The sequence below is a fragment of the Podarcis filfolensis genome (genome assembly GCF_964270895.1).
Source record: "Podarcis filfolensis genome assembly, chromosome: 6".
In the NCBI taxonomy this organism is placed as follows: Eukaryota; Metazoa; Chordata; class Lepidosauria; order Squamata; family Lacertidae; genus Podarcis; species Podarcis filfolensis.
Window position 1 is genome coordinate 85,745,572 of NC_139609.1, and position 13,629 is coordinate 85,759,200.

The following is a 13,629-nucleotide window of genomic DNA, read 5'->3' on the forward strand; positions in this document are numbered from 1 at the left end:
TATGATGATATCTCAATTTGCACTGGGTTTTCTGGAACACCAGAACCAGGAAGACACAAGTCCAACTGATTAATTCAGGGGTCAAAGCTGTGAACCACAGTAGGATGTATGTGTTTGGTGAGTAACCATCTCTATAAAGGCCTTTGTTGAAAAGGAATGAACAATTGAAATGCTCAAGTTTTTCAGATTACAATACAATTGTAATCCAAAACAAGTAGCAAAAGACAGCACTATTACTTAACTATGGAGATCACACTGCTAGAAAACAGTTTATGTGTAGAAGGAATTAGCATACCTTTCTCCAACAATGTTTGCCTCAGAGCTTTAGCAAGCAGAACCCTTACATTTGGCACGGGATCGGAAGCCAGACTTAGAAGGCTGGGTAACAAGTGTTCAACAAAATGGTCAGCAGGCATGCACTCCTCTTCAACGACTGCCTGCAAGAGAAACCCATCACACATAAATGCTAAAACACCAAGCATCATTTTCAATAAAAGCAATAATCAAGAGGTGGCATCTGCTGTGCACTAAGTAAGTAGCTTAGGAAAGCCACAAATTCTTTCAGCTTCCATCTGAAGAAAGGAGATAATAATAATGTCTTACAGGATTAAGAACAAAAAGGGATTTCGAGGAGGTCCAAAAGGATCTCTCCAAACTGGACGAATGAGTAGTAAAGTGAAAAATGTAATTCGGTGTAAGCAAACATAAAGCTTACACCGGGGCAAAAATGCCTAATTTCACATAAGCATCAATGAAGTCTAAACTGGCAGTGACTGGCTAGGAAGAAGACCCTGGCATCATGGCGGAGTGCTTGGAAAAAAATGACAAGTCAGTGTGCTGCATTTGTGAAAAAGCAATCACTAGGAAAGGGACTGAAGATAAAACTGCCAATACTGCAAACAGTTCTGATCAGCACACCTCAAAAAAACAAAAGCCACTGTAGGGCTGGAAAAAGTTCAGAAAATGGTACCCAAGATGATTCAAGGGGATGGAGCAACTCCATCACAAACAACAATTGCAATATTTGCAGCTTTTTAGTTAAGAAAAAAAGGGCTCACTTGAGGTGTACGAAGTACCGCATGGGGCAAAGTAAGTAAGCACAGAAAAGTTCTTCTTCTCATACAAGTCCTAGAACCCAATGTTATCCAATTAAAACTCTGTGTTGAAAGATTCAAGACAGACTAAAGAAGTGCTTCTTCACACAGTGCATAGTTATATGATGGAATTTGTTACTCCGAGATGTATAGCAATGGTTACCAACTTGGATGGCTTTAAAATGTGGCCAGACAAATTCACAGAAGATGAAGCTAGCAATGGATAGTTGCCAGCATGGCAGTGTCCTACTTCCTGTAGCGGCGGTGACAGGTCTCCGAACACCAATTACTAGAGGACAAAGTGTGCTTTTGGTTATCCCTTAGGGATCTGGTTGGCCGCTGTGAAAATAATGTGCTAGACTGCATGGGCGTTTGGTCCGATCTTATGATTACAAGAAGGTAACGTTTTCAAGGCTCTTGGAACACCCTAAGAGGGTACTTGAATGCAAAGTGTTTATTAATCAGAAGTATTCTCAACATCCCTCTCCAAGGAGGCACCTCAGTTTCCCTCGTGGTACAGTTTTAAGCAGCAATATAGGCCCCGATACATCAGAGCACCTAAGTAAATGGTATCAAAACAGGTGAGAAAAGTGGAGAAAACGGGGGGGGGGGGGATGTGTAGTCGTTAAGTGGGATGGCAGAACCTCCACTGAGAGTCTTGATAGGACTTGCTGCCAATGGATTTGAGAACTCTTTTGCTGGTTTTAATTGTGTTCTCTCAGTCATGAGCGGTGCCCCCTCTGAACAGGAACCATTCAAACTAAATCCTTTATTAAGAACCCCAAAGTGCCTTAGTATCTATTCAAACAGGCACAAATTTAAAAGGCAGAAGATTCCATTACATTAATTCAAGATTATACATGTTCATGTCATAACTCCTATCCCTTTCTTACTTCACACAACTCAGAGTAGCATGTACACAGTTTCCCAGGTAGTCTTCCATCCAGTTAGCTTCCATGCCCTGCTTAGCTTCAGCAGTATAGCTGTGTGAAGGCAATTCTGTTCTTTATTCACACCCTAGTCATGAAAGAAAGAAAGAAAATCCCACCTGGCAGATGAAGGCAAATGCTTGTCTTCCAACCCACTTGGAACAATGGCGGAACCTCACAATCAACTCGTTAATGAAATTTAAACCCAGAGAGTTTGCACTGTTTGCATAAAATTTCTGTAATATTGCCACAACCTGGAGGGGGGGGAAAATCAAAGAAAAGAATCAGGTCATGAATAGTAACAACTAAAGGTGGCAATGCTGGTGCAACAAATGCCTAAACGTTTTCCATATTTGTCCCTTAATAGTAATTGTTTTAGTCTTTAAATACACAGGACAAATCACAGGAAAATTATAGTGAAAATTAGGGCAGCAAGAAAAAATATATATGTTAAAGCAGTCTTGTAAAACAAAATGTAACATGTATAGCAAATGTAGACACAAGGAAAGTACAAAAGGCCTACCAGCTTGAAGGAGATCCACCTGACTTCAGAAACTTTATCTGAACAGAGTGTTAGTGCAATATGCCGCAAGTAGTCATATACGTCATTGGGGTTATAGAGCTCCAGTATCAAAATGAGTTGCCTAAAATAAAAGAGAAATAATAATTTACAACACTGTCTTATTGGTCAAAGAATCATAGAATTGTAGAGTTGAAAGGGACCCTGGGGGTCAGCTGCTCCAACCCCTGCAATACAGGAATCTCAATTCCATCCAAAATCATACCAGACCCTGCTTAGCTTTGCGAATGTGCTAGCAGTTTTATTGCTGCACCACTAGGATGGCCATTCTATCTTCTTGCTCAAGAGGGGGTTTCAGATGACTAACAATGCCTGGTAATTTATTTAGCAAAAAAATTATATTATTTCATCTAAGTAGTTTATAAAACATCTGAGAAGTTTACACACAAAACCCTAAAGTAAAAGCAGTAAAAAACCAAGTTATTTTAAAAACAATTAAAACCAGCTGTAAACCAAGGAGAGATTAGAACACGTCAACATCAACATGTCTGTATATGCTTGCCTAAACAAAAATGCTTCAAGCAGGCATCAAAAAGCATACAGTGAAGGCACCTGCCTGTTGTGAAAGTGTCGGCTGGGCCACACCGAAAGAACAATTTCTTACAAGTGCACAACGAGTGCTGTGTGGCATCTGTAATGGTGCCAGTTCCACAAATCGAAGCTGTCAAGTGAGCACATATGGGGTAAGGGGATCCTGTAAGTAAGCTCTTAAGGGCTTTATATAGCAACAATAACGACTTGAACTTGGCCCAGTAATAAATTGGAAACCAGTGCAGATCTCTGAGAAGAGGTGTTATATGCTGGCAGGGTCTCACTCCTATCAGCAAATGTGCTGCAGCGTTTAGAACATCAGCGAATTTTGAAAGCAAAGTACACACTACTACCACTGTCTTATTAGACACTTTATATTTTGGAATCCACACAGCCGATATTACAACCATAATAAGAAATGTAAACGGATATGATACTTGTCACTTAGAACTGAGAACCTTGTACTGAAATTACAAGGTTCTACACTAGATGTCAGTGTTATTACACAGAATGATCGGCTGCATAGATTTATAGTCCTGCTTTTAAGTGGCCCTTGCTATAATTCAAAGCCAAGTAGAAACCACTAAATAGCAAATACATACAAAACCGAAACTAGTTTCACTTACTCTGCAAGCTCATAACGAAACCGCCAATTCCTGCTGTTATCCGTAACCACAAATTCTTGTAGCTGGTAAAGGTACTCACGTCTTTTGTCAGCATGAAGCAACTACCCCCACAAAACAAAATCCAAAATGAATTAATACTTCACAACTGAACCTATTAGCAACTGAGCATGAAGACTAGTAGATCATATTCAATATTAATCTAGCACAATTCTGAAGCATTAAACATTTCTTTCCTAAGAACAACTTTTCCTCATTCAGGTTAAATGCTAGTCTGCTGTAGAGTTTAGTGCTGGATCAGGCCTGGACTTTAGACCCTGATCTGCCATGAAGCTAACCTGTTGACCTTGGGTTTGCCAGCTCAGACGTAACTTCATGAATAAACAATAGTTAGCATCAGACATGTGAGCTTCCACAATTTGATCCCGGTTTGTTCTTACTAAACAAGCCACAGTTCCCTAAGCTGTGATGTAATGATGAACTGTGGCTTCCTTGAAATATGAAGCATAAGCTTCCAATCTCCTCCTCTGGTACATGAAAGAAGAAGAAAGAGAAGGAAGCCCACAAACCCAAGACCGACAAGGGCTGCTCATGCAGTAGGAAACCATGGCTTCCAATTACGGCGCAACCAGACCTCAACCTAAGCTACTAAACAGGGCTCTTAGGATAAAATGGGGAGAGAGAAAACCACACCCAGTGCCCTGAGGTATGTACACTACCCTAACAGAAGGACAATAATATAACAAATAAATCTCAGTTGTAATTTGTTTCTGACAATGGAAGCACAGGGCTAATATAAAGTATCCCATTTCATTCGTCATTAATTTCAAAGGTTCAAGTAGTCAAAACATTTGCAGATATTTCAATTAGGATGCAGATCCTGATAATGCTGACCAGTAATTATTGTTTCATGTAACTTCAACTTCTTTATGCAATGTGTTCATGATTTTAAGACCAATTTAAACATTACATTCTCTGTACAGTGGCTGCCTAAGCCATTCACCAGTATCAGTGCAGCACAATACTTAAAAGCAAGGCCTATGTATGCACACTATCTACATACCAGGGTCAACTTTGCATTGGACATATATAGCATTTGCAGTTAGATATTACAGAGGTTTGGGCTGGTACACAGACTTAGGGGGCCTTCAGTCACAGAGTGATACCAGTGGGACTTCTCTAAGTATGATTAACAATGGAAAATCATCCATTATGCCCACTATGAAAGTGCAGATTGGGAAATATATTTTCTGGTGGTGGTGATGGTGGGGAAAATGTTTATGAATTAGTTATCAATTTTTTTCCCTTTCAAAAAATTAACATCTGGGATTTCTATTCAATTAGTACATCCACTTTTGACACTTCTTCAATCATATGAAGCAATACATAACAATGCAGATATGGACCGCACACCAACACAACGGGCTGCTATCCAATGCTGTGATAGCAGATTTCTGCTCAAGTAACCGGACTTCACTTTCCTCTCCTTCCTCCTGCAGCCCTTATGCACTCCCTAAATCAGCTCTGGAAGATTCCCCAATCCTCTGGAGCAGATTTTGAAGGTGCAGTTAGAGAGTGAGGAGTTAGCATGAAGTTAATCTTCAGAAATGAAACATTTTTTTCTCTTTTTTGGCTTTTCCATGTTCCTCTCTAGACCAGGGGCATGCCTCTAAGAAAAATATAGCTGAAACAGAGCAAACATGAACGACTTATCTCCATCTACCTTAAGGAAGTCATAAAGATGTTTAAGGATTCCAATTCGCACTTCATCCAGATCTTTTAAGAAGCCGTTGAATATAGGCACTAGATCCGCTGCTGTTAACTGATCTCCCAAAATAACAGCCAGCTCGTGAATAGAGAAAGCGAGCGTCCGACGCACCTTCCACTGTAAACAGTTAACAAAAATGAAAGACAAGACTGAACTCTGCTGAGCAAATATTGCAAATTTAAAAGAGCTATCAAACCACGAGGGCAACCAAGCACAGAGCATTAGCTTTTTTTAAAGGCCTCTTCTCTATCTTGTCCTTCCAATTTCCTGAGTTGATTGTGCCAGATTCTAACTTCATTCTTGGTCTTTGAACTCAACAGGGTCCGGGAGGATAACAGGATTAGTTAGCTACAATGCCCACTGCTTCCCCCTGGCAATAGTAGAACAGTTTGCATGAAGACAGTAAAAAGCTGTGCTTTCTGGGAAGCTTTGCAAGAAGCAAAAACTTCCTTAGTCTCATTCCATAGCATAAAGTTATACCTCTGTAGAATTATTCGCCAACCTTCCACCTCAAGGTGGAAACGATTAGGGCCCCAAATACCACTAGCATTGAATCTGCCAGGAATATCATTTCTTAACTCGAAAAGAATTTGAGAGGGAGGGACATATATAGCCAGTTTAATTAAAAACATAATAACCTGACTCATGCAGACACTGTATGTCATATAGATTGTTTCATTTTATCTTAAGCTACACAGAGTTCATGGAAAGTAAATGGGACATTTTATTTTTAAGCATAAAATGAACTTTGTTCTTGGCTGCATTGTGCATATGTGCACCTCTCAATATTGGCTAGGCAAGATGCTCTCTTCAACCTGCTATCCTGACAGCCTGAAGCTGGATTAGTTAAAATGAACTGTAATCTTATTATGGGCCAGTGAGGAAAGCAAGCACTTTATGGAATTTGAAAGGTTTAAGTTGTATGAAGCTTCTTCTCCCAGTCCTTGTAGCTGATGGGAACTTTTGGGGCTCCGTTAGGCAAACTAGCACAGACAAATGTGCACTAAATATCTCATGCTCCTTACAAATCTGACACATACACCTGTAAAACATGCGGCGTTAAGTGATACTTGACTGCCATGTGCTTTACCTGTACATCTGATGCCAAGGTCTCATAGGTGTCTTTCAAACAATGCCAGTTCTGCCTACCAAGTGTTAAGGCCACACCAGGAAGGCTGTACGCACAGTGTTTTGCAATTTCCGTATCAACAGTCTGTGCTCGAGCAGGGTCCGTCATAGATAAGTACTGGTCCAATAAAGGCTGAGGTATGATATCCTGGAGACAAAAAAAAAGTAAATTATTGATGATAATAATAAATTAAACCAGAGAAAGAATGCGTCAGCACTGAAAGACATCTGTTCAAGTATAGCGTTCCATCTCCCCGTTCCAGATGGCAACTGCACAGTGAAAACAAGCACGTGCAAAACAACAACAGTTAGAGAATACACAGCAGGCCAAACTTTGTCAGCTCTATCATGGGAAATAGTTCATACACATGAAGTTCAGATGGATATGAGTTACAAATTACAACTGAAAATAGCAATTTGTGTGCATTATTAAATTATATAGAGAATTTGTTTGTATATTTTAACTATGCAAATTATACCCATAATAAACCTGATTTAGGGCCTTGGTCACATGTTACTTTCTGAAGCTTGTGAATGAGACAGAGCAGGAAGAAAGCAGGACATGGGTGCATGTCCAAGAACGATCCACGCTCATAACCAGGCTGAGAAAAGAAGGCCTGGTCAGCCTTTAAGTCTATATTCATTGCAGTTCACAAAAAAAGCTTATACTTCAGATTCTGCCAGAACCAAAATACTAAGGCTGGCTTCTAGACATTGGTCTAAAATGTTTAATTTATGGCAGATGAACTTCCCTATAGCACATCATTAAGAAATAATTGAAACAACCTGTAATTTTGATTTCTCTTCTTCATGAAGTGGATCATTCTTTTCTGCCTCTAAAGCTTTGTTGTCCCCACTGTGTTGCTCTTCTGAGTCCTGTAAAAGTGCATAATATGCATTTATGGAAAGAACAAAACAGTATTTGGGGCACCGCATTAAAATTCAGCACAACACGAACAGTGAACATCTATGTAAAAATTGAATCCATGCTGCAGTGCTAAAAAATGTAATCAAAACTATGCTAAGCCATACAAAGATGTAAGCACAGAGAAAAGGTTCTATATTCATACAAGACTTCAAAGGTTCCATGACACCCATGGGGTTTGTCTTGGTTTGTTACTAGCCCACTGAGTCTAGCCCAGTGGTCTCACAGCAGCAGTTCCTCACTGGAGACTTATGCAATCCATGAATTCATGAATGCTCTTGGGGATTTTCTGATGGAGCTGGCAGTTCCGCTAAAGCCCTTGTCTTGCTACTGAATGGCAAGATGCAATGGGCCATTGATGTGATCTCTTTCAATTGTATCAATAGCCCATGTTATTATGAGTAGTTGTGGACAATGGAGCAGGCTGGATCATGCCTAGAGCACAAATGACATGGAACTCTGCAAAGAACTTGCCACATGAAAACGTTTCTGTTTTCGTTGGCCTATTCAAACACATAACTGGTTACATGTTTTATTGTGTTTCATTCTTCTAGATGTTTTTAAATGTGTTTATTCTACTTTTAATTTTAATACAAATATGTTTGCCACTCTGGAAGGGTGGGATATAAATTTGATGGGTAAATAAAAGTAAGATGACTGAACATGTGTTATAGCACATAATCATACCTATTCGGTGGCAGTGAAGGTCTACTTTACTGCCCCCACTGCCATGACACTGAGTGGTGTGAAGTTTATTAAGCTCTAACCTGGTGAATGGGTTATTACAATTCGCAAAAGCCTGCAGCAGCAAGCACCATGAGGATAAAATTACTTACCTCTGCAAAGTCTTAGATGCCACTGTTGTGATCAGTTCTGATGAAGTATCCAATGCACCACCTAGACTTTTGGGGGGATAATTTTCAGCTTCTGAGGCCTGAGGATGTGGACAAGGTGCTTGCAGTGATTTGACTAACTGTGTGTCCTCTCAATCCTTGTCAGTCATGGCTAATTTGAGGTAGCCAGGGGACATGACCAGCTGTCCAGGGTACGATGAATGCACAACTGCATGAGGGGTGTTGCCTGAAACCTTATAAAAGGGGCAATGCAACTCTCCTTTTGAAAACCCACTTTTGACACAGAGATATACAACCACTATAACCTGGTTGCAAACATGCCCTCCCTAAGCAAAGTGTTTGAGAGGGTAGTGGTGGCTCAGCTCTAGGCACACTTGGAGGAAAATGATTGCTAATACCACGGATGGGGATGTGGTCCTCCAGATGTTGTTAGACTCCCAACTCCCATCATCCCCACCTAGTGTGGTCAAAGGCTGTGGATTATGGGAGTTGGAATCCAGTAACTTCTGGGTCCATTTCAATCTGGATCTAGGTCTAGCTTGGCTACTTGATTGGCCAGAAGGATGGCCTTTATTAGCAAAGGGACTCAATATCCCAGCATCTTTTGATACCACTGATCATGGTATCTCCCTGGACCAGCTTTGGGTTGGAGGCAGTTTCACAATGGTTCTATTCCTATTTATGGAGCCGGGTTCTGAGAATGTGTTCTTAATTTGCTCTGGTACATACTGTAGAAAATTCAAAGGTTCATTCATTCTTCTACCCCATCTACCATGATGATACTACTTTCAACATTTCCTACAACCTACTGAAGGTGCCATTCTCAGTGGCCAATCTATAATTCACAGACTCCTTTCTCCTGGGGATCTGCCAGTCTAAGCATTTTTTTGAAGCATTGCAAGACCTTGGTATTTGGACTGGTTTCCAGGGGCTGGGATAAAGCCAGTACTCATACTCAGTTGTGTTTAGATAAATACACAGGCATGATTTAGTGCACTCTACTAGTTACATTTGGCTGCTATTTTAAGTTTAGGCCCAGTGCCCTGCATTTTCAGGGTGGCAGACTACAAGTCAGAATAAGAAAGTAGAAGTATTTAGTGGTACAAAATGACTGACAAGCCATTAAACCCCCCCCCCCCGAAAAACACACTTATTTTTCCTGCCATAACCAAAACTTACCATATTTTTAATCACAGTTGGACTGGGTGGGTTAATTGCCTCATCCTGGCTTGGCAATGATGATAAGGTGCTCTCATTCACTGAACTGGGATCAAGGACCAAACCTGATGTATCTTCTGGGTAGTTCCCATTAACTTCTTCATTCTGCTTGATCTCATAGCAACCAACGGAATCAAGGTGAGCAGCTCTAAGTGCAGCAGACAGTACTTGAACCTGAGCTGATCAAATGGAACAAGTCCCATTAAGTTTGTTTTCATGCATCTCCTTTTACAAGTCCTAAAAACCTATGTCAGAAAACCCCTCTCAAAAGGAGCAGAACAAAGCTTTGAAAATTGAACAATGAAAGAGACTGAGAACTACAAAACTTTTAATATTAACTTATTACACAGTAGTTCTTGAAAGGGGTAAGATCTATTCTTCACAAATTTGTCTATCAATGCCTCTGTGCCTATACAGAAACTCTAGATTCAACTGCATTTTTGAAAGATTATAACTTATTTACAGATTAAGTATAGGTTTTCAGCAGCAATCCTGTAAGCATTTACATGAATTCAAAAAGATTACTTCTGAGAAAGCATATGGGATTCTGCTGTGAGATACATAAAGCACCACAAAGATGACAATACAGAAATTTAAAGTTCACAGATGTAGAGAAGACCTCACCCAGGATTTTTTGGATCCCAAGCTAACCCCACTATTACTATTTTTAATACAATAACTAAAACCTCTTTACTGGTCCTAATAAACACATTTCTACTTTGCGCTGCTTTGCCCTCTGCTCTCATTTCTTATGCCTCATTTGTTAGATCCTATTGTGTTATCATATATACCATACATCTTGGTTTTACCAACAGCTACCACTACACAAGACAGGCTTAGTTTTGCTTTGGTGATCAGCTAGGAGAAAGGTGACTAAGGCAGCAATCCTATGGATGCTTACTGAGGAGTAAACCCTACTGAAGACTTCTGAGTAAACAGGACTGTGTTTAAATCCTGCTTTTATTTAAAGTTCAAACAACCAAACACCTGATCTAGCTTCTGTAGACAAACTACACTAGAAGCCATTATACCAGCTGAATTCAGAGCTGATATTAGGAATCTTGAGATCAACCTTCAAAACCCTAACAGCTCTTTTTTCTTCCAGGGCTGCAGTCCACTTTTAGATGCAATTCTAAACAGAAAGGAAGCAGCTGAGGACCTCAGTGAAGGCTGTACTGTGGCAGCACCCAAGTGCCAACACAACTGCCCTCCTTCCTACGACAACTCAAGCAGTAAAATGCTTTTTAGAACAGCAAGAAGTTTTCATCAAATGCTGCTGGAGCCAGACGGCACTTCCCATTTGTTAACTATAGAGAGATGTAGCTGGAATGTATTGTGGTTAAAGGGAACTGCATGCAATCCTAAGACAGAATAGTTCTTCATTATAATAAAACAATTGTGAGCAACATGTTTCCCAGAGCAAAATCTTTTGAAGAAGGGTCTAAGAACACAAGAGCATAAGATCTTACCTTGAACATCTGGGTCATCCATGTGTTCCTGCAAACTCTGCAGAACTTTTTTTATCTCACTGCTGGCAACACAATTATTACAAAGAACTTCCGACACCGGGCAGCTCTCTTCATGTATTTCAGTTTTGCACTGAAGCAGTTCTAGATCCTGACTTATGTCAGGAAGAGGAGGACGCCAGTATAAGAAGGTATTGAACACATCCTCTGCTGATTGGACCCTTGAGTTCACTTCCTGATAACTGTTGATTTGACATTCCTTAATATCCTTGGTCACATAAGGATCAGCATTATCACTCTGAGTCAATATAGTCTGATCTACTCCAATGTTTACTTGTATGGCTGAACTGTCTTCCGTTGCATCTGAATTTGAATTCTCACAGCTAGCAGAAGGCCCGTCTGTCAGTGATTCCAATTTCCCCCCCACTTGCTCCTCTGAACTGAAAACAGAAGCAGCATTTTTTAAAAATTGAAAAAACAAATTTCACTTAAACATAGTATCTTAGGTAATACTTTAACTGCAATAATTGCAACTTTTCTCTAAAATCTTGCTTTCAAAGATGCTTCATTAAATCAGCTGGTTAGCTTCAGACCTCCTAAGACGTCCTTAACTAATACTGAGGTGTGCAAACATGACATCTGAAACTACCAGCTTTTATCACAAGGACCCTTTTGTGTGTATTTTGAAGTTTATGTTATCTAAATAGCTGATAGAAGCCCTCTCTCACTTTTATTTTAAGAACTTAAAAATATGAATTGCATTGAAACTGCAGACTAATTGATTTGAAAAACAAGTAAAAGACACCATACTACTTAAGGTATGGGTGTGTACATGTGTACCAGTTATTGTCTTGGACCAAAGAACAGAGTTCAAGGTTTAATATAATTTGCAAACTATAATTTAATGTGAACTCACAACTTACTGGCTTGTTACAACATCTGAACCCAGGCTCATGGCTTGATTCACTCCAAGGGAGTCATAAACAGTAACCAAGATTTGTTCTTGACTTACTGCACATGGTTTATTGGGGGTGGGAGGGGGACCACGACCCTGGGTTCAGGCATCACAGCAAGTCAGATCTTGGCTTGTTTCCTAGTGGCAGTGGGATGGCGGAAGACCATGATTTAATGTGACATGTGAACTAGGTGATAAACTAAATTAAGCCAAATCACTGTACCTGGATGGCATGTCATTTGCACTGTTGCCTGTTGGGCATGGACTGGAAGGCCGGATACTAAGTGTCCCATCCTCCCGAATGTAAAGACCAGCACTGGAAGGGTTTGCAAAAGTAGAAATAAATGGTCCGAGGGACTGGAAAGCAGCTTGACGAACCTACGGTATTGGAAAAGTAAGAAGACACAACTGGCTTGATAACTATACTTCTGGAGACAAGTGTACACTTTGCTGTTCCAATATGATTCCAAAGTATCCCAATCAACTAAATGAAAGGCATTAGGGCAAGGATAATAGTATAATTTCGCTGCTAGAATGAGGCAAGTTTTAACCGTTTCAGGGATTTGGACCAATGTCAAACATCAAGATATAAGGCATCAACAGATATCATGAGAATGCAGCTGCACATTGTTTTTTATTATATGGGTTACTTACTGGAGGGAGGGGAATCCATTTCTGAAACGTAACAGGTGATTGGTGCCTGGATTAAGTCCACATTCTCCCCCAAGCAGGTGGTCTGTTGTGCTTTCAAAGCTAGCAACTGACCAGCTATTAGGCACTTCATGCACAACTCTCCAGTCTAGCAGGAGAAAATGCACATGCAGCCCCAGATGCCTGGGCTATGAACATTCAGCAACAGAAACCACACATGGTATTTATGTACATGTCAATGATCCAGTCCAGAAAGAGATCACTGAGACTGAAGTTTCCTCACTAAAACAGGGTGCTAGAATTCATAGCCAACACTTCAAGAATGACATTTCATTCATCTCAATTTAAGGAGCTTACACCAGCAGAAAAATCAAACACACTACAACACTTTGGTTCAAAACAAAAAACAAAAGGGAAAAAATCAGTATGAGACATTTTACTACTTGTTAACAAAGAAGATAATGCTTTGAGGTAACTAATAGTGCTTAAAAACCTAACGGTTAAAGAATAAAAATAACTTTTGAGCAAACTATACGATATTATTACAAGTATGGATTTAACAAAAAAATACACAAAGATAATTTCCTTTGACCCTTAGCATAACAGAATTACTTTTATGTTTTGCAATTTAGACTGTAGAATGAAGGCAGAGGGGCTTAATATAGGAACTTCAAGAACTATCAATCTCCTTGGGAAATCAAAGGAATAGATCAGATTTGTATTATTATTCTCATGCCCCAAACAGTCAACAATCTAAAATTCAGCACACAGGAGACAGAGAAAGGACAAGGAAATATTTGTTTATTTCTGCTATGTGTGCTTAGGCTTAGTTATAATAGTATATGGGAACTAAGGACTTATGCCAAAGGCTTCACTGAAGAGATGTGTTTTGAAAAAGTAAGATGGT

General features: G+C 39.9%; 1 protein-coding gene across 2 annotated transcripts in view; it reads right to left on the reverse strand.

Moving 5' to 3' along the window:
* Positions 1–13,629, reverse strand: part of LOC310764463 (serine/threonine-protein phosphatase 4 regulatory subunit 1-like) — a 40,468-nt gene that overhangs the window by 4,352 nt on the left and 22,487 nt on the right. For both annotated transcript variants that reach the window (XM_083618487.1, XM_083618486.1), the window contains 10 exons: positions 12,295–12,449; positions 11,120–11,556; positions 9,612–9,829; positions 7,440–7,529; positions 6,616–6,801; positions 5,481–5,642; positions 3,761–3,861; positions 2,547–2,667; positions 2,143–2,277; positions 296–437 (listed from right to left, as the gene is read on the reverse strand). In XM_083618487.1, the coding sequence (XP_083474613.1) occupies positions 296–437; positions 2,143–2,277; positions 2,547–2,667; positions 3,761–3,861; positions 5,481–5,642; positions 6,616–6,801; positions 7,440–7,529; positions 9,612–9,829; positions 11,120–11,556; positions 12,295–12,449 (1,747 nt within the window). The remainder of the gene's footprint in view (positions 1–295; positions 438–2,142; positions 2,278–2,546; positions 2,668–3,760; positions 3,862–5,480; positions 5,643–6,615; positions 6,802–7,439; positions 7,530–9,611; positions 9,830–11,119; positions 11,557–12,294; positions 12,450–13,629) is intronic.